The sequence below is a fragment of the Myotis daubentonii genome, chromosome 3 (assembly GCF_963259705.1).
Source record: "Myotis daubentonii chromosome 3, mMyoDau2.1, whole genome shotgun sequence".
Taxonomy (NCBI): domain Eukaryota; kingdom Metazoa; phylum Chordata; class Mammalia; order Chiroptera; family Vespertilionidae; genus Myotis; species Myotis daubentonii.
The window spans coordinates 214,109,004-214,134,453 of record NC_081842.1 but is presented as its reverse complement, the minus strand read 5'-3'; the positions used below and the strand labels follow the sequence as shown (position 1 = coordinate 214,134,453).

Here is a 25,450-nt window from a genome sequence, read left to right as displayed (position 1 = left end):
TAGCCCTGAGCCATCGGGGGAGATGGCTCTGTTTGCAAGTGGCCCCAAGACTCTGTCCTGGTTCCACATCTGTCACTGACTAGCTGTGTGTTCTTGGGCAAGTGACCTCCCCTCTCTGGGCCTTTTCTCCACCTGGAAAACAGGCACAACAGTCCCTGTGCTGCCTTCCCAGGAGTGAATGGTCACGACGATGAAAGATCAAGAAGGCAATGAAGGCCCGCGGGGCTGGGAAGCTGGACAAGGAATCCGACCGCGGGAAGGCCTCGCCAGGGGCACGGGGGAGCGCCAGAATAAGGGGTTCCATCGAGGCCACAGACGTGGGCGTCTGAGGGCGAGGCCAGGCCACCCCAGACCTCTGTGACTTCCTTTATCTCTAACTCACAAGCCTCCTTTCTCTCACTGGTCAAACCTCTACCAAGACCCTGGATTATTCCTACAAAATCCTTCGAACCAATTTTGAAGAAAGAATGCTGGACCAGCCCAGGGCCCACGCTGCCTCAGGGTTCACTAGGGAGCTGGTTTGGGAACGGGGACAAGGGGAGGCAGGACAAAAATGATGCAAGTCCCCTGGGTTTTACTCAGCCGGGCTAGTACAACCAGGAAAAAGAGTGACTAAGACTAAAGGGAGACATGTGCACACACAACCACATACACCATCAGCCGCTCAGCCTCGCACATACAACCGCTCACAGTCACGCACAATCATGCTCACCAGCTCACACAGTCACACCATCATTCACACAGTCTCACCCATAATCTCATATACAATCACTCCACGATATACACACAGTCACTCAGAGTCACACACAACCATTCACAATCCCACAGTCACGCAACCATTCACACAATCTCACAGTCACGCAACCACTCAACCTCACAAACAACCACACAAAATCACTCCATGATATACACACAGTCACTTAGAGTCACACTCAACCATTCACAATCTAACAGTCACACAATCATTCACACAATCTCACACAGTCACACCATCATTCACACAATCTCACAGTCACGCAACCATTCACACAATCTCACAGTCACGCAACCACTCAACCTCACAAACAACCACACAAAATCACTCCATGATATACACACAGTCACTCAGAGTCACACACAACCATTCACAATCTCACACAATTGTTCACACAATCTCACACATAATCTCATATACAATCACTCCATGATATACACACAGTCACTCACAGAGTCACACACAACCATTCACAATCTCACAATCATTCACACAATCTCACAGCCACGCAACCACTCAACCTCACATACAACCACACACAATCACTCCATGTTATACACCCAATCACTCACAGCCACACACACTCATTCATAATCTCAGTCACACAATCATTCACACAACCTCACAGCCACACCACCACTCAACCTCACATACAACCACACACAATCACTCCATGTTATACACCCAATCACTCAGCCACACACACTCATTCACAATCTCACAGTCACACAATCATTCACACAACCTCACAGTCACACACAATCACTCGATCTCACATACAACCACACACAATCACATAGACAACCACTCAGTCTCTCACACACAGTCACTCACAGAGTCACACGCCATCATTCACACAGTCTCACACACAGCTGCACACAATCCCTCGTACACTTTCACATTCACACGATCACACACACACATTCCCATTCCCAACTCTCTCCTCCCAAGGTCTTTGTTCCTGAATCTTATTCTTAAAATGTCGTCCAGTGGACACGAGGAAGAATGTTCTGGCCCAAACTAGGACAAGGCAAGCTCATCCTCACCCCCGGCCACAAGCTATTCCGAGTCCCACTAGAGCCACTTCTGGGACTCCAGGAGGTAGGAACCTTCTGTAAACCCAACTGGGGGTGAGGGCAGCCGCTGCTGGCAGTTGGGCATTATCGGCCAGAACAGCCAAGCGAACATCCACGCTCACCAGAGCCCAGCCGAGCTGTCCTGGCTCCAGCCCTTTCTACCCCGTCTCATTCTGGCCCAGAGGCAAACACCACGAAATAGCTTTCACGTTCCACAAACAAAAGGCAAAACCCACTGCAAGGCGCCACCAACCCCACGCACAAAAAGTGAGGCGCTTAATTTGGTTCAGACGGGCCCTCTGCCTTTTTTCCTCCTGTTCTTCTCCCCACGGGAGAAACAAAAGAAAGTTTGTTGTTGAGGTTCAAACGTTTCTTGGGCCTTGTCCGAGTTCTACCTTGTTTTTCTTTGCCTTTCTGTCTGCCCCCCACCCCCACCCCACCTTCCCTGCCTCCCCACCTTGAATAAATAAAGCGCCCGAAGCTGGCACAGGCTGGTAAGGAAAGTACAAACTATCTCTTAATTTTATACTTTTTTTTTTTTTTTAACACGCTGGCCTAGGGTTTTGGGCAAAGGACAAAAGCTATTGTTGAACAGCACAGCACGAAGGTCTGAGTCACCGATACGCCTGGGCTCCTGGAGATCTCATAGGTTTCTGTGGCTGGCACAGCCGGTGAGCTCAGCACCCTGCGGGGGCCGTGGTGCCAGCATCCCAGCGTCCTCTCGCCCGCCCCTCCCCCGCCCCCGCCCCCTCCCCAGGGCTCCCTGCTGGGCCGACACCTTGGCTTTGTTGGTTCTTAATCATAGGGGAGAATTTAAAGAAAATGTTAGGAAATAAAGAACAAATCACCGTAGTACCGGCACACGAACGCTGTAATTTTCACTTTGGAGGATTACCTCTCCAGCTTGGTCCATACGCATTCGCGATTTTTATATAGTTTCTATCACGGCATTCACAGCACTTGGCCTTCGGTGGGTATATTTTTCCCCCACTCGCATAATAAACATTTTTCCATGTTTCGAAATCATCTTCGGGCTTATTACTCGCAGAGGTGGCACAGTATGTCTTCGGCCGTGTTATTCTTGGGCTGGTGCTATGGACGGGAGAGGGAGAAGGGGGCCTGGGGAGACCTCTCCGCGAACTGAATCATTAGCCACGTGATGCCAGCCAGGGTGGGTGGGGGCTCTGCCTGAGCGAGCCAGATCACCTTGGCCCTGGAGGACAGGCCGAGGCCCCACCAAAACCTGCCCGCCTCGCAGCGGGCCACGCACGCCCCTGCCCCGGTGCCCAGAGACGGGCCGGTTCCAGCAATGGCCTTCACCCTCTCGCTGACCTTCACCCCCCGAGAGCTGCACTTCCTCTTTAGAAAGCGCCCTGGCAGCAAAAGGCCCATGACGACGCTCTGCTCTCCTGGTTTATATCTGAATATCGCAAAGCACTTAGCAAAGACTTTCATTTTCTCATTACCCCAAGGAGAGGAGGTCATTTGGGAAAATGGTACAAATATTCCCATTTGTCAAAAAGCAAGAAGGAAGTGAGTTAAAAGGAAAATTCTACCACTTAACGGAGCAAAACCAACCCAGGAGGGCCTGCCGGGGTCTTTTTCGCCTCCCCATCCGCCCAATTTGCTTTCTCCGGGAGCCTCATTACCGAACACATGGCTCGAGGCCAAAACCAGGTTTCCATTTTGCTGAGTATCAATCACTCCCCAGTGGCCCCGGCGCAGGAGACCCTCCCGCCTCGGCCTGGGCCTCCAGCGCAGCCTCATCCTCTTATGGTTACAATTATGTCAAACGCACAAATAGAAACATACACGGTCGCCAAAGGGAAAAGGCAGCAGGAGCAGATACAGTAAATACTAAACCAGGGGCTGCGACCTTAGTTAAATGATGGGTCATATTTTTCCTTTTATTTAACTTCAAAGCCAGTTTAAAACCTGGGTCTGTTTTCCCAGCAGCAGGCGTTTCAGAGTCCTATCAACCAACCTGCACTCACGCCCCGGCTCTCCTCGAACCGCCTGGGAGAACACGGGTGAGTTTCTTAACCTCTCTGAGCACATCCCCTGACGGGGACAGTGGGACCTGAACCTGTGCCCGGCTGTGTCTTTCAGTCCCACAGGAAGTCACAGCACAGCAGCTCACACGTCGTGGGTGCTCGGTAAATGTCTATTTCCTTCCTCCTTTAATAAAATGAAAATGTTACATCCACTCGGCTGGCTTGCTGCCCCGTGGGGACAAAAATAAGCCGCTTCACCTGTACCCTCTCCTGTTTCACCCCCACCTTTTGCCCCATGTCCTCCTCCCCACCCCCACAAACAAGGCCCCGGCACACAGAGCTCAGGATGGTCCCGGCTCTCCTGTGACTCACCTGGAGGGTGAGGAGGGGGCTCTGGGACGAGGGACAAGCCCCTCTGTGACCTCCTCCACCAGGACAGGCCCCGCCGAGCCCCTCCAGGGAGCGAGCAGGCCTCATGCGAGGACTCGGAGGACACACGGGGCGATCCCCGGTTTGCACCTTCCTGGCAGCCGCCCTCGGGAACAGGTGCCAGGCTGCAAAGGCCACCTGCTCCTGGGGGAGGGCAAGGGCCACTCCCAACTGCGGAGGAAAAGCCAAGGAAAACCAAGATGGCGCCAGCTCTGGGAGCGACTCCACCCTGGGCCGCCCCCTCGGGGATCCCAGCCCAGCCCTGGGCAAGCACGCCTTCTCCCTGCTCCCTCCGGCCGGCACTGGGACGACATGTTTGCTTTGCTGGTTCAGCAGTTCTGCTTGCAGGATTCTGGTGGACACGGGGACAGGCCTGAGCCCCACCTGCCTGCCTTCCTGAGGTCAGGTGGGGAGGAGGGAGGAGGGAGGAGAAATAGCAACAATAGCCACTCCTGTCACCGTGGGCCAGGCACCTTCCCAACATTCCGCTTCATCTTCACAGCAACCCCATGCCACAGGCTCTATGATGAGCCCCTTCACAAATGAGGAAACTGAGGCTCCAAGGGTGGGTGGTGCCCAAGGTCCATGGAAGTGGGGACTCGAACCTGTGCACTTAACCACCTTTCCGCGGGGCCTCTGCACGGGGCCGCACGCCCCGCTTACCCCCGAAAGCCACTGCACCCCACCAGGCCTCTTCCAGGAGGCGCTCCTGACAGGCACCCCAGCCACGGTGACACATGAACCCCCACGAGCAGGCTGTGGTTCTGCAGAAAGAACCCCCAGACCGAGAGAGGACGTCAGGCTGACGTGATGCCAATTTAGAAATATGGGGTGACCGGAGGGGCACCAGCAAGGTGGCAGCATTCCCTCCCTGGTCTCCTGACAATGTTTGGTGGGGAGGCCTAGGGACATGGGACCATTGCCAGGGGCCAGGGGCCAGTAGACACCTAGTGACAGGTTTACTGGTTTGGAGGAGGGCAGGGCCCTTGGCATATGAAAACCCTCAGAATTGCAGGCCATCTTTGCAAACCAGGGATGATGCCAGCTCAAAAATGGTGCGCCCTTCCTTTTCACGTTCAGCTAGGTCTCTAACAGGAGGCTGGCCATGGGGAGGGCACCTGGCAAGGTCCCCACAGCCTGGGCCACAAGCGCCCCCCGACACACACACACACACCCCCTCCCCCCACCTCCCATTCCCATTGCCAGCAGCAGGTCCCATGGAAGCTGGTGGAGCCCCGCGGGTGGGGGCGGGTGGGCCATGGGGGCAGACAGTCTCCAATCGTGCTGAGCACAGCACATCGCTTCATTCAGGAACCAGAGTAACATGTACAGCTGGGTCTCGAGTTGATTCAGCCCTTAACTCATTCGGGATCGCTGGCGGGATCGCTGGCTGGCGGAGCCACCCAGGCGACAGGGGTGGCGGGGGGGAGTGCAGCGACCCCTTGGAGGGGGCGGGAGGCTGGGGCAGAAGCCTGCGGATGATGGTGAAATGTACAAAAAGAAATCCTAATTGTTTTCAAAACCCCCCTAAAAAGCAGACAAGCGTTGGCAGTTTAGGGAGGGATGGGCGAGTGCGTTAGGTGGGGGCCGCGGGTGGGGAGCTCGTGTTCCACCCGCTGCCAAATTCTCACCCACTGTCAGCTCCAATCCGTTCGGAACTCACTGACTCGGCTGCCTTTTCACGGGGAGAGGAGCCTGCACAATGCAGCAGACGCAAAGCCCACATTAGCACCCAGGGCGCTGGGCACTGCCCGCGGATAAACACACGCCCCTCCCAGGGGCCACCGCCCCCCACAGCCCGCCAGCCCTGCCAGGGCCACATCTGCTCTCCCCTTCTTTAATGTTTTGGGGGTTTTTCAAATGCAGTTTGGACAGTGGAGAAGTGTGTGTGTGTGTGTGTGTGTGTGTGTGTGTGTGTGTGTGTGTGTACACGCGCGCATGGGCACACGTGTGTTGGGCAGGGTATGGGCTCCCTCACAAGTAGGACCTGTAAGAGTTCATTTGGGGGCTCTAGCCGGTTTGGCTCAGTGGATACAGTGTCGGCCTGGCTCAGTGGATACAGTGTCGGCCTGCGCCCTGAAGGGTCTCCGGTTCGATTCTGGTCAAGGGCACATGCCTGGGTTGTGGGCTCGATCCCCAGTAGGGGTGCACAGGAGGCAGCTAATCATTGATTCTCTCTCATCACTGATGTTTCTACCTGTCTCTCCCATTCCCTTCCTCTCTGAAATCAATAAGAATATATATTTTAAAAGAAGAGTTCAGCCTTCAACAGTTTGGCTCAGTGGATAGAGCATCGGCCTGTGGACTAAAGGGTCCCAAGTTCGATTCTGGCTAAGGGTACATGCCTGGGTTGCAGGCTCGATTCCCCACCCCCCCCCCCCTCACCATGGAGGGCTTGCAGGAGGCAGCCAATCAATGATTCTCTCTCATCAATGATGTTATCTATCTCCCTTCCTCTCTGAAATCAACAAAAAGTATATATTAAAAAAATAAGTGGAACAACAAATTGATGTTTCTCTCTATCCCTTCCTCTCCCTCTCTAAAAATCAATAATAATAAAAAAAAATTGTAAAGAGTTCATTTGGGGAAAGTTCCAACTCTTCCTTTTGACCCAAAGAAAGGAAGGATGGTGAGAGGTGGAAAAAAAGGGTCCAAAAAAATTCCCAGAAGAAAGGGATGCGGGGGCGGGGGGGCGGGGGGAGAAGCACTCATTTAAACTAATTTTGGAAAATTTTTATTATGGAGAAATCAGCATGTGGTCGGGGAGTGTCCCTAGGAACTTGGCAACCATAAAAGCTCTTCAATAATCGTGATCATTATAATCACGGCGGTCCCCACTTTTCAAGTGCTCGCTCACTGCCAGGCACTAGCTCCTAAGCCAGTGACGGCGAACCTTTTGAGCTCGGCCTGTCAGCATTTTGAAAAACCCTAACTTAACTCTGGGGCCGTGTCACATAGAGAAATGTTTTGATATTTGCAACCATAGTAACACAAAGATTTATATTTTTGATATTTATTTTATATATTTAAATGCCATTTAACAAAGAAAAACCAACCAAAAAAATGAGTTCGCGTGTCACCTCTGACACGCGTGTCATAGGTTCGCCATCACTGGCCTAAGCACTTGCGCTCATCAGCTCGCCTCATGATGCTGAGGACCCAACGAGGCAGGTGCTGATCACTGTTAACCCAGCCCCACAGGGTCAGAGAGACCCAAGGTCACACAGGCCTGAGTGGGAGAAAGGCTTAAAGCCGCTCCGCCTGACTCTGGCCCCACCCCGTCACCCTCCCCCAGGAGAGAAGAACCCGCAGTGGGATCTAAAGAGAAGGCGCCCCAGCACCACCAGGTAGGGAGCCCCCTTTGACATTCGGGTATGGCCCTGCCGCCCAGCCCCCACCTCCATCCCTGTCCCTTGGGGTCATCCCTTTAGCCGGAGCTCTGAGGGAAGCATCCCTCTGACACCCTCCCGCCCAGCAGAGCTCTGTGTGGTGACGGGAACGTCCTTATCTGTGCTGCCCAGGACAGGAGCCACCGGCCACATGTGGCTATGGAGCACCTGAAAGGTGGCCAGTTCGCCGAGGAACTGGCTTTTCTCATTTCACGTCATTGGGACTGTCGCATGGACTAGTGGCTCCTGCACTGGACGGCACGGACCCAGAGTCCCTCCAGCTGCCCTTTTCCTCGCAGCACAGGAGCTGGTTAGGAAATAAACTAAAAGCATCGGGGAGACGGGAGCATGGCCCCCCAGGAAGGCCTCCGCCTCAGTGCAAAGCTTCTCCCACCCTGTCATGGCCCTTCAGAGATCACTGGCCTGCCGCCAGCGGACCCCTCCCTCCCGTCCATCTTATCTTTCTTTCCGTCTTCCGTCCTTCCTTCTCTCTCTCTTTCCTTCCTTCTTTAAAAAAATTGATTTGACAGAGAGGAAGGGAAAGAAAGAGAGAGAGAGAAACATCGATCAGTTGCCTCTTGTACATGTCCCAACCGGGGATCGAATCCACAACCTCGGTATGTGTCCTGACCAGGAATCGAACCACCACCTTTTGATGTACGAAACCTCACTACAACCAATTGAGCCACACGGACCAATTTCCTTCCTTCCTTCCTTCCTTCCTTCCTTCCTTCCTTCCTTCCTTCCTTCCTTCCTTCCTTCCTTCCTTCCATCCTTCCTTCCTTCCTTCCTTCCTTCCTTCCTTCCTTCCTTCCTTCCTTCCTTCCTTCCTTCCTTCCCTCTCTCCCTCCCTCTCTCTTTCTTTCTTAGAAAAAAAGCATCAGTTTAATTAGATAAATCCTCAGAGCACGTGGCCTGGAGTTCGTAATGGAAATTAACCTGCTCCCAGATCTCAGATAGTGAAACAGGAACCGGAGTGTTTTGGCATAGCGCAGTGAAATGGGAGAGGCTGATGGGGTTTCATACACCTCATCTTCCATAAGTGCCCCTCGCCCCTCCAGTGCTCCCGCTGCACAGCCCCCATGCCCTTGCCTTCTTAGGTCACTGCCTCTTCTCCCCCCCCTCCCCCCCGCCCCCTCCACCCAGCCTGAGGTTCCCCCCCACCACCCTCCGCACACAGGATCACCCAAGGGTGGGAGGCTCAGCTCCACTTAAGCCTCCGCAGTTAGCTCCAATCACCCAGGACCCACCTCGGGCCCAAGGCTGGCCTGTTACCCATCTCACCCTCATCCCGCAGCCCCCACTGCGCGCTGCTCCCTGGGCTTGGCGCACTCCGTGAAATAATGTTCCAAGTCGAACCTCAGCAGGCCTTAGCTATGATGACTGTCCTCTGCCTAATTCTCAGAGGAGAGGAATTCCAATCCCCATTTTACAGATTGTGGAAACCAAGGCTGAGAGGGCTGAATCTGCCCAGCTGGGAGAAACACGATTCACGTGGGGCTCACCTGACGCCAAAGGCACGCTCCCAACCTCCGCCCGCCGCACCGTCTCCATCAGAGCGGAGCCTCCGGGACCCCCGGGCACCCGGCACTAAGCTCTCAGGCTGTGCCAGCACAGGCCCCTCGTACCGGTTCCCAGGGTCTGCCCCCACCCCACCCCAACCCTCTCGCCTCCTGTCCCAAAGTCCCAAACCGCGCCCCCTGCCCCAAGCTCCGGGAACATCAGTCTGGCCACACGGGGAAGAGGGACCAATGGCCCCTGTCCTGTTTGGGGTCTGACTCCAGATGTGGGTACTGTCTTGCTTCTTGTCCTCTTCGGACTCATCATCAAAAATACCAGGAGAACCCCAAGGCAGCCCAGAGAGGTGAAACACAGAATCAAGGATTTCTACAGCCCCCGCACCTGGCAGAGTCCCAGCCCCCCGATATTCAGAGGGCCAGCTCTCTCCCTCTCCCACCCAGTGTGCTCCCAGGTGTGCAGCAAGTGCATCCACACTCACCCCACACAGGTGCCAGGCCCGTTCTAAACACGTCACGTGTCTTAGTTCATCCAACCCAGAAAGGTAGGTTCTGCTATTCCCATTTTACAGGTGAGAAAACCAAGGTGCAGGCTAGTTAACTAACTGATCCAAAGCCACAACTCTGATTCCCAGCTGACTGGCCCAGGATGCATAATCTCTAGACTATATACAGCTCTTCAAGGGACCCATGGCTCAAAACGGCTAAGTACACCCCACACCCTCAAAGGGACCCCCAATATTGCCTTAAAAAACCCCAGCCAACTCAGCCCAGCCTCCCAGGGATAAGAGAACCAACCTGCCACCTGATACAAAAAATGCAACCCCCACACCACACACGACCTCCAGGCCCGTGGCTTTCCAGAGTGGAAGTCACAGGGGTCCCCTTTGAAATTGACGGCACTTTATATAAAACCAGCTTAGCTGACATGGGGGCGCCCTGCACTGGCCAGGGGAGCATGACAAATTCTCCGTTAGGCTTAATTATTTCAAGGGCCGTCCTTTCAAGCTGCGAGGCCAGCTGGCCATCAGGGCGACCCTGTGAAGGCTGTGGGGTCAGAGGACATTCGAAAAGGGAGGAAACTGAGGCCCAGAGAGGTCCACTGACTTGCCCACGGCCACACAGTGACTACTGCAGAGCCCGAACTGAGATGGGGCCTCCTGATGCCTGCGACTGGCCCTCAGCGGAGCCCTGGACCACCCAAGTCTCACCCCATCCCAGCATCCCAGGCCGGGTCCCCCCAAGGATCAGATTTCCCTGAAACTCCCTCAGGAGCCGCTGGGACTAGTGGGCCCGGGAATGGCCCTCCTATAGCAACTGCACAGCTGAGCTCCCCCGCGAGCAAGGGGTGCGGGCGGAGCTGGAGACGCTGGCACAGCCCCTGTGGGTACTCTGCCAGCAATTAGTGCTGGGGAAGGGTGCCAGCCTGGCAGCGCTAATCCCCCACCCCTTCTTCTCATTTACACACACACACACACACACACACACGCACACACACACACGCTCACCCACACTCCGAGACCAGTAGCAGAGAGGCCGCGCGGCTTCCTTTCGGTAAATCCCGTCAGCAAGGCGCACACAGGGCATGCAATTTGGTTATTGCTGCTTTTAAACAACAGACGAGCAGAATCCACCCGCCATTAACCCATCCTGCTCTCCCTCCGGGCTTCCCACCGGCTCAGTCACCAGCCTTCATCTCCAACTCCCACGCACCCCCTTTTGCATGCTCCCCGAAGTTGCTTTCCAAAAGAAACAGAGTTTAAAAAAATTGCAAAGCCTGACGACAGCAGGTCAAACCTGAATGGTGTCTCCCTGCCCACCTCTGTCCCCAGAGAAATCGATCCGTGGTTTGCAATGACCTTGGGAAGACCCTTCCTCAGACACCCTCAGTCCTAGCGAATGCCGGACAGATAAGGGGGAGGCCGCCTTTGGCCTGGAGTGGGGCCTCTACCTGGGCAGGTGTGGCTCCTCAGAGGGGGGCCTGCACATGGCCCCGACCCACCTGCGGGGGGTCCTGTGTCACCATCCGGGCAGCCCTGCTCTCCCGGTGCTGCTGCGGCAGCCAGCGGTGGGAGTGGCTGCCATAACCGATTTTGCCTCCTCACTGCCCCCCTCCGCCCCCCAGGGTCCTGGAGAATTGGAAAGAAGCCCACCAGAGCAAGGCACCCTAGAGGATCCTTAGCCGGGTTATAAGATCTGTGACACCCCTTAAAGTATAAGCGGTATTTATGCTTATGAGATTTTTTTTTTACTATTAAGAGGATTCTCACAGGGGGCACATGAACTCAAAAAGGGAAGAAGTAGAGACAATCCCCATGGGTTCAGCCGCGCCTCGCGCCCAGGTGGCCGAGAGCACAGGGCTGGCCTCCAGCTGTCCCTCCTGCCAGTGGCCCTGACCGGCTGCCTCCTCCCCCAGGGAGCTGCGCCGGCCTCATCCTCGCTTGGCCTGGAAGCCGGGCCCTGGGAGCACCGGCCTGGGAGCTGTGCCATGCCCCGGAGCCAGTCCGCCGGGGCTGCCACAGGCCCAGCAGAGGACACACACACACACACACACACACACACACACACACACACACACGGAGGAGCCCACCCGTGGGAAGGCGAGAGGAAGCCAGCGCGGCTCTCGGAAAAAACTCCAAGAGCCTCTAAGCCACCTAGTGTCCGGAGCTGAGCTCTGGCCGCTGCTCTGTCTCCCGGCTTCCCAGAGAGCACGATGCGGGGAGCCCGCAGGAGCCTGAGGCAGGGACAAGGGCTGGACTGGCTGGGGGGGACAGAGCCCAGGAGGAGCAGCCCCAGGCAGGGCTGCCCCAGGGCACACGTCCCCATCACCCTGCTCCCGGCCCCAGCCTGTCCCCACTCTCCTGCAGATCCCCCTTGTCATCTCAGACAGCCGACTGCTCCTCTGGGTCCCCCCACCCCAGCCTCCAGGCCTCCAGAACCGTGGGCCTGCCACTCCCCCACGGCTCCTTGGGCCTCCCCCTCCCACCCCCCTCCTCTGCTCTCTCTTTTCTCTGTGTCCTCAAGACTCCTCTCACCTTGAGAAGTGTTAGGATTACCCAGCATTTACACTCAATGCTCTTCTTTATTCCTTAAGACTTATTAAGAATGATAATGAGTTCCGAAGGAGCCACATCTCTCTCTCTCTCTCTCTCTCTCTCTCTCTCTCTCTCTCTCGCTCTCTCTCTCTCTCTCTCTCTCTCTCTCTCCCCCCACCCCCTCTCTCTACTCTCCTTCTCTCTCTCTCTCCCCCAACCCCCTCCTTTGCTCTTTTTCTACGTGTCTTCTCCACCAAAGACACACAGGACAAATCCAGGCCAAAAGGGAAAAGAAATTCCAACAATATGGAACAAGGGCCCTTGAGGATTTATATGCAGTAAATCCCTCTCTCTTCTTCCCTCTCCTTAGTTGCTCTCAATTATTCAGATTTAAAAAAAACACACAACAATAATTCCCCATTCCCTTCCCACCGCTCAGGCCACCCCACGCTGCTGCGCTTTGCACAGAGGAGCAGGAGCAGGGCCGGCCTGCCGGCACCACCGCGGTAACGTGCAGCTCTGAAACGGTTGATTAATTTTTGCAGAATTTATGACACACTTTAGCTACCTCCCCCCACCCCACACCCCCGAAACACTGGGGCTTCAGAAACACAGTAACTTAACTTGGTGAACTTGAGGGGGCCTCTCCCCAGTGGCCTCCGGTGGCTGGGACCACGGGTGGCCTGGCGACAGACGGAAGCCACACAGATAGCTGCCAAAGTCCAGGCAGGAGACAGACCCGCTCGCCCATCGGCGTGGTACCCACAGGGGACATCACCAGGCAGCTAGAAACCACCGCTAACTTTCAGCTATTTGAGACTTTTTAATTTCAAAATCAGGAAGCCAGCAGAAAGTGGGCAGAGCGGGAACAAATCCTCAGAGCTGGTAAGGATGGCCCAAGTTCACACCCACCAAGCCACACCACGCATCCCGGCAGAGCGACCGGCCTTATCGGGCTGCCGGGCTGCCCTTCACAGAAGGGGAAGAACATATCCTAATGAAATTACGGTTTTTAAAATGTCTATAAATTAAATCTCTCCCCTCTCTCTCTCTCTCTCTCTCTCTCTCTCTCTCTCTCTCTCTCTCTCTCTCTCTCTCTCTCTCTCTCTCTCTCCATGAATCTCCCCCAGCTCCCTGCTCCACCAGGCTTGTTTGCCTCTCCCGGTTCGCTCTGCTCATGTCTGTTTTTCTGATATAGACATCAAGAGGTTACGGGCTCAATTACAACTCCGCTGGAGTCTAGCATCAGACTTGCCCGGCCTTCTCTTCTCCTCTTCAGAAACCAGATACCAAATAAATCTCTCTTCTGCCTGATATTTTTTATTTTTAAAGCCAAACGCCGAAAGATTCATTCAGTCGACTCACAGCCTTTTTTAACTTACCTCACATGGGGGGTGGGGGGAGAGGAGAGATCCTTTTTAATCATGTGGGAGCATAAATATAATATAAAAGCTTTTCTCTTCATCTCATTCCCCTTTCCTAAGGACACACACAAAACCCCCTGTCTATACATGAATTTTCAAAAAGCTGGGGACAGAGTTCAAATGCCTGCTGGGGGGGGGGGGCATGTCTGTTGGGAGGGGGCAAAGTTGCTGCTGGAGATTATCTGTTGGACGTCTAGTATATTTCTAAAGTTCAGGGGGGACACCATAAGGCTTCTTATTAGCCAAAGATCCACTTGAAAAGGGAGGAACATAAATGGTGATTTTTTTTTTTTTTAAGGAAAACATTGCTTCTACCTTTCCCGATATTGTCACCAGATACAGAAGGGAGATATGCTATCTATATCATTTTATATCCTCAAAAGCCAACCTCCACCAAAAAAAAAAAAAAAAAAGTTTTAAAAAATCCAGTCATCATAGCTCTTGATTCCTGAGAAGCAGAAATCACCTTTGAGTTGTAGACCTAAGGAGAAAAAACAACAACAACAAAACAAAACCCCACTAGAATTCTGGAAATATTAACCAGAGGGGATCCCAAAAGGCACTTTTCCATGGAAAAAGCACTTGAGATAAAGGCTGGAGAAAGTTGAAGCTCAAGGTGAATCGAAAAGAAAAACTTTGCCTTTCCAATTAACTAGACTTGGAAAAAGAAGGGGTGCGCTGGGGTGGGGGGAGCGTTGCTACCAACTCATTAATTCTTTCCCGTAAACAATTTAATTAAATTCTGCTAAATACAGGAGAAATACTCATTCTGGAGTGCTTCCCCCCACCTCAAAAGCAAATTCCTCCAGGTTACTCCCCAGCCTGCCCACAGCTCCCGGCTGCACAGCCTTCCAATGGATTTCCAACCCAGGCATAAGCTGCACTGCTCACGGCTGCAAGAATGACAGCCTCATATGCCTGAAAGCTGACACTTCAGCTTTTAAAAGAAATAAGAGGAAAATAAGCTGTTGACTTCTTGGTTAAAGTATTTTCTTGTTCTAACTCATGTTCTTATGTCACCAGGCTAAAAAAAGAGAGAGAGAAAGAAAGAGAGAGAGAGAGAGAGAAGAGAGAAGAGAGAAGAGAGAGAGAGAGATGACTTTCCTTGAATGATCTGTTTAACCTAAGCCAGGGGAAAAAAAAGAAAGTCATTAATTACTTATGTGAGCTATTGCTTCAGAAAGACAATAAACCTGCCCGGTCGCCATGGATATGACATATTTGCTCTGAAAACAACACAATAATTAGCAAAGGGGAAAGATACAAGGAGAATATGCAAACTCCTGAGTTTAAAGCTACAGTGTTCTTTTCTATGCTTAAGCCTCTGTTCTGTTTGCAATCCAAATCAAACAAATTTTTAAAATATAGCAATTCTCCCTTGAGCTGAGAAGCAACACCCATTCTACCCCCTTCCAAAATGGAATAATTTAAAAGAGAAGCAGGATAGCAGAATGGGGTAGGGGGGGGGAGAGTCAAGAATTACCTCTGTTTTATTTCCTATGGCAGGGGTGGAGTCTGAGGTTTCTTTTTTTCTTTTCTTTTCTTTTTCTTTTTTTTTTTTTAAGTGTGCTCTTATTTAGCACTGGACCTTCTGGCCAGATATAAATTTATTTATGAAAGCCAAATGCCCTGTGTGTGGCTCACCCCTCCCCAAAGTGAATGGAAATGGGCAGGGGTGGAGGGTGGGGGGGGAGAGGCTCAAGTTGGAAAAGGAAAGTATACTCAGAAAGCATCCGCTCTAGAGAGCGACCTCCACTCCCCCCACCTCCAAGAAAATGGAACCCAGGCCTTACTTTAATATTAAAAATGCATTGAATGGCTTTACCTACAACGTAGTCCCAAAGGATCATTAGGAAATGCAATCGCTTTGTATCATATCTGTCAGCGTGATAAACATCGGAGTTCGGAGTAGGTTTGCAATTTTTCAGAGTGTCACAAACCAAGATAATTTTTTCCCTGCTTTACTTGCTTAATTCATTGCACCCACTCCTCTCAAAGTCACAAATCCACCGACGACTCCCTGAGGAGAGGGGAGAAGGAGAAAAAGCTGCTATGCTCTCCCACCCCAGGCAGAGGTTTACTGATATTCTCTTAAAAAGTAGGAAAATGGGGACTTTGAAATATTTGAGTATTTAAAAAAAAAATTAAAGCATTCTATTAAGTTTGAGTTAAACACACACACACACACACACACACACACACACACACACACACACACACAGAGGCTAATTTTCCAAAAACAGATGGTCAGGATCTAAAAGAGAAGCAACTATACCTCAACCCCCACAGGCAGAGAAATCTAACTTTGAACTTCTTTTTAAATTAAGGAAGGGGGGGGGCAAGATAAACTATTAATAAGTATGAAAAATTAGCTGAGCTGCAAGTTTTGTTTTTCTTATTCAAAAAATTCCTTCGACACAAGGGGAGCATTTATAAATGAGAGGTTCACATTTGACTGACTTCCTATTTTTTTAAACAATAGTTGGGGTTTTTTTGTTGTTTTTTTTTTTTTTAGATCGGACTCTTTGATCTTGAAAGAATTTTGCTCTTATATGATGGGGTAGAAGGGGGTGGTGGTGAAATGATCTGTTTTAAATGATGATGCAACTTAGGGATCAAAGCCTTTGCTTTCTTCTAGCCATAATAAGCTGTACTTGCCACAAAGCGTGAGTCTCCGGGCTCCTCTCCTTCGTAAGAAGGAAATAAAATGCACCGAGACTCAGAGAAAAGACGCTAAGTCTCAGCAAGGTGCAAAGTCTAAAAAAAAAAAAGAAAAAGAAAAAAAAAGAGGGAAGTACTGCCCCTTTAAACGTTTTAGTGCATATGGAGTTTGATTTCTGAAAGAGATCAGTTTAACATCTCCATAGAAACCAGCAACAGATTATCATCAACAGAATAAATAACTAGTCTAATAAATTAAACAGAAGGCATAAGATCGCTGGAAACCTGATTACTGAAGTTCAACAATATTCCCCATAAACTCTCGTTAACCGCCTCTAAGGTGGCTAACAAGATGGGGGGGGGGGGTGCTATCTCTCCAATTCGCCGGTTTCCGGGGAGAGAGACGGCGGCCGCTTCGGGGAAGGGAGAAGTTCCCGGCCCTGCCCCGCAGCGGGGCTAGGAGCTGGAGTGAGGGCCAACCATAGAGCGAAGTTTGGGAAGTGGGGACGCGGCCGCGAGTCGGGGGCGGGAGCCGCAGTCCCGGAGAAGGCGCGGACGCTGCCCGGCCGCACCGCCTCGCCGCCACCAGGGCGCAAACACGGAGCCGTGCGCTCGGACGCCAAGCAGGCCCAGCGCCCCCTCTGGGCACGTGGAGCGCAGCCCGGGGCGCAGCCTCGGGGGACCAACTACCCCCCTCACCACGCCCCGGCGCAGCTGCTCCTGCTCAGCCCGGACAGCTCCCTTTAGGACAGCGACGTTCGTGGTGTGTGTGTGTGTGTGTGTGTGTGTGTGTGTGTGTGTGTGTGTGTGTGTCCCCGCGCGCGTGCCATGGTGTGGGCGCGGAGGAGGGGGGACACCACCCATTTACCCAGCGATCTGTATCCAGTCCCCTCTCGCGCTCTCAGCGCGCGTCTACACCAGCTTGGAGACCTCCTACATTTACCAACTTTGCCCATCGACTGCCCCGGCCTTTCTCCCCTCGCTGCCCTCACCTCTCGGAGTGTGCGAGGTGTTGGGGGGCCAAGCACACATGCTGAGGGTCGTGCCTCCAGACTCTGTTGGGGCCGCGACGGAGAACCCCCCAGTGGCCCTTTGGTCCGGCCGGGTTTGGGGGGAACTCCAAGCTCATTGGTGGGATGTTTTCGCTGCTTCCCTGGTGAACAAATCATCCACACCCGCACCCTCCCCCGCACCCTCCCCAGCGTGGCTGGAAGGAGGTCCTCGCCCCTGGGCCGGCTTCCCAAGCCGAGGCTGGCTGGGGAGGAACTTGAATGTCGGGAGAAGCGGCCCCTGCCACCATAGGCACTCTTCTCCCCCAACTCCGACCCGGGCTGGGGATCCCTGGGAAGAAGAATCTGCACCCACCTCCTAGAAAAAAATCTATTATTATTATTTTAATCTGCGCCCCCGGTGTCCCTCCGGCCGTGATTGACGGCGCATACACCTGTTCCCCGCCGCCGGCGAGGAGCTTCCAACGCTGGGGACGGACGTTCGCCCAAAAGCTCCGCAGCGGCCCAGCGCCAGCCCGCTGCCCTCGCCCAGCAGCTCCTGCCCGCCGCCCAGTGCGCCCCTGCCCCGTACCTTGCCACCCCAGTGGTCGCCCCCTCCCCTCCCAGGCCTGGTTCCCGGGCCCTCCCGCTCCGGGCTCCGCTGGCTGCGGAAAGAGAGAAAGAACAGAAAGCAAAACTTCCTGGCGGCCGCCAGCCATCAGCTGCACATTCTGCAAATGCCACCGAGTAAAAATAAACCGGCCGCCGCTCCGCCCGGCCGGCTCACCCCCGACGCACCACTCGGGCCCCCTGCCCCAGGAGCTCCCTGACTGTTGGGAGGGCCTGATACCCCATTCCCGCGCGCCCCCTGGAGCCCCGCTACCCTATACTCCTCTGCCAGGCACCAAGCGCTCTTTTGCCCTGAAGCTCGACCCCAAGGGACCAGGTGGCTCGGCCCTCTTCCGTGGGGCGCCCCTCTACGCCCCTCAAGCCACTCTCTTCTCTGTCCTCCACCTGGTGCCTATTTCAGCAGCGCCCCTGGATTCAGGGCTCCTCTTCCCCAAATGCTAAGCCCCAATGTCACCCTCAGCCTAGCCTCGGGGCACAGAGACCCCACCAGACCCTCTCCCACCGCGCCCGAGCCCCCTGGGAGCGCACCCCTCCACCCGCCTGCCGGCCCGCCCGCCCAGCGTCCCACGTCCCCGGGCACAACTTCTCTCCCAGCGCACTCAACACCGCCGCAACTCCCCCGAACTTTTCCCCGGACACAGGCGGGCTCAGCAGACAGCAGCACGGCTCCGAGCCGGTGCCCCGGCTCCCTGTGCCCAGTAATGCCAGCTCCGTGCCCGGGGAGACTAGGGTGGGGGTAGGGGGAGTGAAGAGAGCCACTTGCCGCGCCCCGAGCAGCGCGCTTGAGACAAACTTCCCAGGTACAGATGAAAAAGGGAAAGCCGCTCCCCCCCATCAAAACCACCTCTGGCCTTCGTGTTCCCACCCGGGGCCCCCACTTGACACTGCACCTCAGTGAACACTGCCTACCTCTGCCGGCAGCACCTACACCCTGGCAGTGGGCACAAGAGTCGGCTGGAGGGTTTCTCCTATCCACCCCTTCTTCCCCTGGGCAAAGTCTTGCAAAGTCACCCCAGGCGCCCCTCACCCCTGCCTCCGTCTCTGCCCCGGAGAGCACAGGAACCCCTGCAACTGGGGGAGCGCAGGGGGGAAGGAGTGATTACACGGCATTGGCAAGGCTCTGCCCCCACCCCGCCAGCCCGCAGCCAGGGGGGCGCCCCCACCCTATTTGCAAAGTCCTGCACTTGCGCCTAGCACCTCCCCCTCTTCTCCCCTACTCGCCACCCCCTCAGTTGGAATAAGTGACCCCCAGCAGGAGTAGCCCTCCCCTCCCCCGGAGCTGCGCGCTGGGCATTCCCCTGGCCACTGCGGGCGACGCGCCACCCCGCGCCGGGGTGCCAGCCCTCCGTGCCCCCTGCCTCCCGCACGGCCGGAGTTGGGTGGCAGCCGCCGCGCGCTGGCTGGCTGGCTGGCTGGCTCTCTCGCTCGCTCGCCGGCTCCCGGTTGCAAACGGCAGCCCCGGGGGTGGAAGGCAGCACCTGGACAGGGGGCGAGGCGCCGAAGCACCCCAGGAGTCCCGCGAAGCTGCGGGGCGTGGGGGGGCGCGGCGGAGGGAGCGCGGAGTCTCTTACCTGCACTTGGGGCGGCTTTGGGTGACTTTCCAAGTCCGGGGGAAAAATGTGTGTGTGTGTGTTTGGGATGGAGCGCCGCGGGCGCGCATGCGCTGCCCAAAGTTGCCGGATCCTGGATTTTTCGCTCCCAGTCTCCGCTGTCGCCCGCCGTGATTATGGAATTCTCCGCGGCCGGGCGGGCGACTGGGTGGCATGCAAAACCCGGGCCGGATCGCGGGGCCGGGCTCCGCTCCACCCTCGCACCCCGAGACCTTCCCCTCCTGGTTTCTTCCCACCCACCTCCCAGGGCTGAGCTCCGCTTGCACGCACCCCTTGCACGCACCCCGAGGCACAGCCTGCCAAAGAGCATCCGCGCGCACGGCTCCCTTTTGCAGCTGGGGAAGCTTTCTACACTTCCCAGCGGAGTGGAGCTGCAGCTGGGGGAGAAGAAAAGGGATGGGAGTGGGTTACTTTTCACCTGTTCTGAACTCCACAGAGCCAGCCAGCGGGCTTGCCACTTCTCCTGAAGAACTAGCTCTTTTCTGCAAGCGAAAATGTGAGGAGCGTGAGGTCCTCACTGTTCCATAGTCGCTTTGCACTTGTTCTTTGCAAGGAAGTTTTTCATTCATTCCGTTGTGCGAGAATAAAATCCTTAAGCGAGCAAGATGGGCCGAGAAGAATGAAGGGGAACCTGTGTGCAAATGCTGGACATTAAAACAAATGAATAATATTATTTCAGAGAGCGGAACGATCTGTGAAGAAAATAAAACAAGGCAATAGGATAAAGAGTGTCTTAGGAGAACTAATTTCTCTGCTCTCCAGGGAAAAGGGGAGGGCCTCTTTGAGGGGGGGACCTTCAGACACCATTGGAGACACGCCCTCTTTCCCCCCTTGGCCCACCCCGCACCCCCCCAGCTGGCTCGAGGTGGGGGCTGAGCCTGGAGGTCAGCAGCAGTCCTCTGCCCAGTGGCGCTGGTCCTGCCTTTCTTGGTCAGGCCGCCCCCCAGGACTGAGCCTAGTCACTGTACCTGTTTTTCCTTCTGCATAAGGACAGGATGCAAATCGCGTCCGACCTGAAAGAAAGAGGGAAACACTCAGAGGGTGAGATAAGTGAGACCTGGAGCACAGTGGCTAAATGGACCAAAGAGCGAAACGATTCGTAGAGTAAATGAATAAAAATTCAAAGCATGACCCACAGGTTTGAGACGTGCTCCACACAGAGTGAATCGCACTCAGAGCAAAATGCCACCGGCTGGGACACACTTGCAGGCCGGTGGGGTTTGGGCCTAATCTACAACGTTTCAGCAAAGTTTCTCAGGCCTGGAAGTGACCAGAAGCCCTGCGTGCTGATTGTCCGAGAGAGACATCTGCTGGGATGTGTTCCATGCCTGCCGACGCCGGAAGTTCATTGGTAAATGGATAGAGACTGGGGACTCGATGGTCCTCTGGCCCTGAGGTGGCCAGGATTTGCCTTGCCCCCCCCCAAAAAAAAACCTCCAGATTTGGGGGAGGAGGCTCACCCCTCCCACACCCTTCAGATACTGAGTGATCTCTGCTTGTTTTAGACTGGCCGGGAAGAACCCAACTCACACACAGAGCTTGTCTCTCTGCCACCGGGAATGAACTAGGATCAGTTCAGGATCTGTCTGCACGGGAAGGCCAGATTTGGGGGTGAGACACACTTCCCGGGTTCATTTAGTTGTCTCCTTTCCTTAGCCCCATAATTAACAGGAAGCAGCAACACATCAATAATAATGAACAGTTCCTATTGACCAGTGACCCATCCCTCTCCATTGCCACCCCCCCCCCCCATCCCACGCCCATCAAAGCCTTCTCAGTTCCCCAGAGGTGGCTGCTGGCCTACAAGCAGCCCCTTGTGTCTGGTGACTCAGCAGAACGCACAGCCCCAGCGATCTCAAGCCCAATCCTGACATTCTGCAGAAGGAGAAACTGAGGCAGAGTGCGAGGTGACCTGAGAAGTGGGAAAGAGTCTTGTTCCACTCCTGGGCGGCCTGAAGAAGTGCTTGGGCTTTGGGGGGTCCCACCCTAGCGACCCACCAGCAGGGTGACCTTGAGGAAGGCATCTGACTGCGCTGTGCCTCAGTTGCCTCACCAGTAAGACGGGGGTAATCACAGTACTTCCTGCCTGGGCTGGTTGAGAGGCTAAAACGAGTTAATGCAGGAAAAGTGCCTGGGCCAAGAGTGTGATCGATACATGCCAGTAATTGTCATTGCTCCTTGGGACAAGCAGTGCTCCCTCCACTTCTCATCGCTTCCTGTGCTCTCTCCCTGCCTGCTTTTCCTCCGTCCCTTTTCCCCCTCCAGCAACAGCTCGCACTCATTCATCCAGCAGGCATTTGCCGAGCCTCCTGAGGAGCAGATCCTTACCAGGGCTGGGGAGACAAGAATGAACCAAACAGCCAGGCCTTTGAGGAGCTGGCTGAGGAGTTTGCTGGTCAATCCCCTCCCCGCTGTCCCACTCTAAGCCTTCCCCTCCCCTTCTCCCAACAGCCACATCTCACCCATCAGACTTGCATTAAAACACGTATTCTTCCCTCCATTTGTTCTCAGATACGTCTCAATTCTCCCATCCCCCAAGGGGTCTTTCTGTATCCCCTGGAAGAACCTCATCTAGGGCGGGCAAGCTGGAACCTGACACCAAAGCAAGGGGCTAGGAGAGGGCACCACACTCCAACATTGGCCTGTTCGGCTGTTCTATCCGGCCTGCAGAGCCGAAAGAGCGGAGGGTTCTCTTGCTCTCCCCTCCGCTCCTTCACCAGCAGCCGTGTTAACATGTATTAGTTCACACAAACACTCCATCCATGCTTCTGTTCCGGCCCTCCGGTCCAGTTTAAGAACCCACTGTGGCCCTCGAGTCAAAAAGTTTGCCCACCCCTGGTCTAGTCTCTCCGCCTCTTGGTGTCTGTTCCCCACTCCCACTGCCCTGGCAGGGACTGAAATCAGGTGCTTTTCTCCTCCTTTGCTTCATTTTAGCATTTCCTGAGCTTTCCCTAAAATAATACGAATGCTTTCTCCTGGTCAGCAGGATCTAGCCAGTGCCTGGCCCCGGACCTCATCTCCCTGCAGCCTCCCCTCGGTCACATTGCCCCCAACACACTAGTTCCTTGCTGTCCTGGAAAACACCAAGCTTGTCGCTACCTCAGGGCCTTTGCACTGCTCCCTCTGCCTGAAATGCTCTTCTCAGGGCTGCCTCCTCGGCAGCATTCAGGTCTCTGCTCCCCAAAGTAGCTCCCCAGCCTTTCTCCACCACTTCACCTGGCTGAGTGTCCACTATGAGTTAGCTTCGTCTTGTGTTCCCATATTTCCTGTTCAGCTGCCCCGGTTAGTTGGGAACTCCTCAGAGGCAGGAACTTTGTTCTGTGTTCTCTTGTGTCCTCAGCACCTCAAAGAGTGTCTGGCACATAGTAGGCCCTCACTCTCTGTGAGTCAGGCACTGAATCTAGATAAACCCATGTGGTCCCTGCCCTGGAGGGGCCTATGCTGTAGGGAAATTACTAGAAAGCTCCTAGGACAAAGTTGGCGGGGAGGGGAGAGGAGGAGCTGGTTTAATCCAGGAGTTGCCAGGTTGGCACAGTGGCTTTGCCAAACTTTCTACTCTCTGGCCTTTGGCCAGGGGTCGACAGTGGGGAAATACATGGCTCTGGTGAACTGTACCCCAAAAGAGGACTCTGCACAGGCAGGAGGGGGAGTGGGGTCAACTCAGCACTCTATCGAGGTCACCTGTCTGGGTCCCCTTTCTAGATGGGCTGCAAGTGACCCAGCACCTCTCCCGTTTCTAAGTCTCCAGGGAGGGTCCCCCCACTCCCCGCTAGACTGTGAGCTTCCTGTGGGCAGGGTCTGTGCCTTTATGGCAGAAGCCAAGGAGCCAAGCACAGTGCCTGGCACCCAGGAGGCTCTCAGTGATTGATGGTTGAACAAATACATGTATGTTTGTCTGCGTAGTTGGAAAAGCCTGGAAAGTAATCGCAGCCCAGCTTCCTGGTCAGTTTTTTAAATTTCGAGTCCTCCGCAGTGATGGAAAGCAGCTCCTAACTGCACACCAATAGCTGGTTTGCTAGGTTATTGTGTGCGAAGCACCATGCTAAGCACTTATTGTATTACAGCGGTTCTCAACCTGTGGGTCGCGACCCCTTTGGCAGTCGAACAACCCTTTCACAGGGGTCACCTAAGACCATCCTGCATATCAGATATTGACATGACGATTCATAACAGTAGCGACATGACAGTTCTGAAGTAGCAACGAAAATAATTTTATGGTTGGGTCACAACATGAGGAACTGTATTTCAAGGGCCAGAAGGTTGAGAACCACTATTGTATTAGACCCTCACAACTGTATGAGGTGGTTGCTACTAGGAATATACCCATTATACAGATGAGGAAACCGCGGCACAGAGAAAGCTTTCCCAAGGCTGAGCGGGGCTGTCTGACTCCACAGCCAAAGCTTTTCACTCCCCCCCCCCCAAAGCCAGCGACCTGGGGGATGAGGGGAGGGTGACAGAAGCCTTTCTCGATTTACCCCAGTGCAACAAGCATTTTTTATCTTTATTCAGTTTCATAAAGAGATGAAACTTGACTGTGAGAGCACTGGGAGAGGAGAAGGAAGGAAGTAGAACAAAACTGTCCTTTAACTGTAAAGTCTTATTTCAATCTAGTAAAAGACAGAAGGAACCAAAGACATCACAGAACCAACCACCAGATTGTGTACCCGGTAAGCACTCAGTCCATGTTGACCAAGATTCACTATTTTAAATTTAAAAATTTGGCCCTGGCCGGGTAGCTCAGTTGGTTGGAGCATCATCTTGTATACCAAAAGGCTGTGGGTTCGATTCCCAGTCAGGACACATACCTGGCTCAATTAAAAACACATGTCCCTGGTGAGGATTAAGAAAAATGTCCCTGCATTTCTGAATCAGGGTGACAAACACTCTCATACATTTTTTTAAAAAAAATGTATATAAGGAATAGATAATCTGAAATAGTTGCCTCTTTTTCAACTCTCCCCAGTTACTAGTGTCCTTACAAATGACAGGCTGTGTGCTTGTTGTCCTTTTTCCTAAGCTACTCTTGGCCGTGAGGTTCTCCTTGGGCGAGGTCTGTGTCTGGGGGCTCACTGGACCTAGCGTGGTGCAGCCTCACAGTGGGCGCTCAGTAGACGCTATGACAATAGACAACCCAGTGCCGGCTCCGATAAGTGATTACGGTGATGACTGGGCAAGTTGTAATTAAAAATAAAAAAAGAAGCTGAGTGCTTTTCTTTTATTTACGAGTGTCTCTCTTGGGAGTCCTGGGAGAGAGAGGGGACCTTTTCCCCCAAACGCTAAGCTGCACTCCCGAATCCCATTCAAATCGATGAACCTGGCAAGTCCTTCTCCCCGCCCCCCCCCCAAATTCCCTCATTCTTCTTGCAAAATACATGATTATTTGGTTTTGATTATATACAGGACACGTGCTTATTGTAGAAAATTCAGAAAATACAGAGAAACGGGAAGAAGAACGTGTAAATCATCTGTAATCCCAGCGCCCGTGAATAATCACTGCGGATTTTGCTGTATTTCCTGCCAGCCTACATGTTTTGTTTGTCTTTTTGTTTCTCACTTTCTTGCTTTATAAAATCAGAATCGCCCTGAATCTAGCGTGTGTTTTCCACCTGTTGTGTCCACATAGCAGAAACATTTCCTCACGGCATTAAATACTCTTCCACATGATTTTTTATGGCTGTGTTATAGAGTTTGATCATCATTTACTTAACCAGTCCTCATTACTGAAAATTTTGGACATCGAACTCGTTTCCAATTCTATTCATTATTATAAATAACTCGAATGAATATCCTTGTCCATCAATAATCGTGCCTGTTCCTTAAAGTGGAAGTGTTGGATCAAAGAGCGTGCGTACATTTCAAAGCGTTTTGTTCCCAATGCCAGATCGCCCCTCCCAGAGGGCTGTGTGAATTCGTCCTCCCAGGGGAGCCCATCTTCCATA

General features: G+C 53.8%; 1 protein-coding gene across 9 annotated transcripts in view; it reads right to left on the bottom strand.

Moving 5' to 3' along the window:
• Positions 1 to 19,756, bottom strand: part of CASZ1 (castor zinc finger 1) — a 149,222-nt gene extending 129,466 nt beyond the window's left edge. For 5 of the 9 annotated variants that reach the window (XM_059691274.1, XM_059691276.1, XM_059691275.1 and 2 more), the window contains exon 1: positions 4,197 to 4,752. In XM_059691274.1, coding sequence (XP_059547257.1) covers positions 4,197 to 4,737 — 541 coding nt within the window. In that variant the 5' untranslated portion in view covers positions 4,738 to 4,752. Of the gene's footprint in view, positions 1 to 4,196; positions 4,753 to 15,443; positions 15,484 to 18,807; positions 18,996 to 19,469 lie in introns of those variants that run through there. The other 4 variants (XM_059691280.1, XM_059691283.1, XM_059691281.1 and 1 more) reach the window with 4 other exon arrangements.
• Positions 19,757 to 25,450: the final 5,694 nt, after the last annotated feature.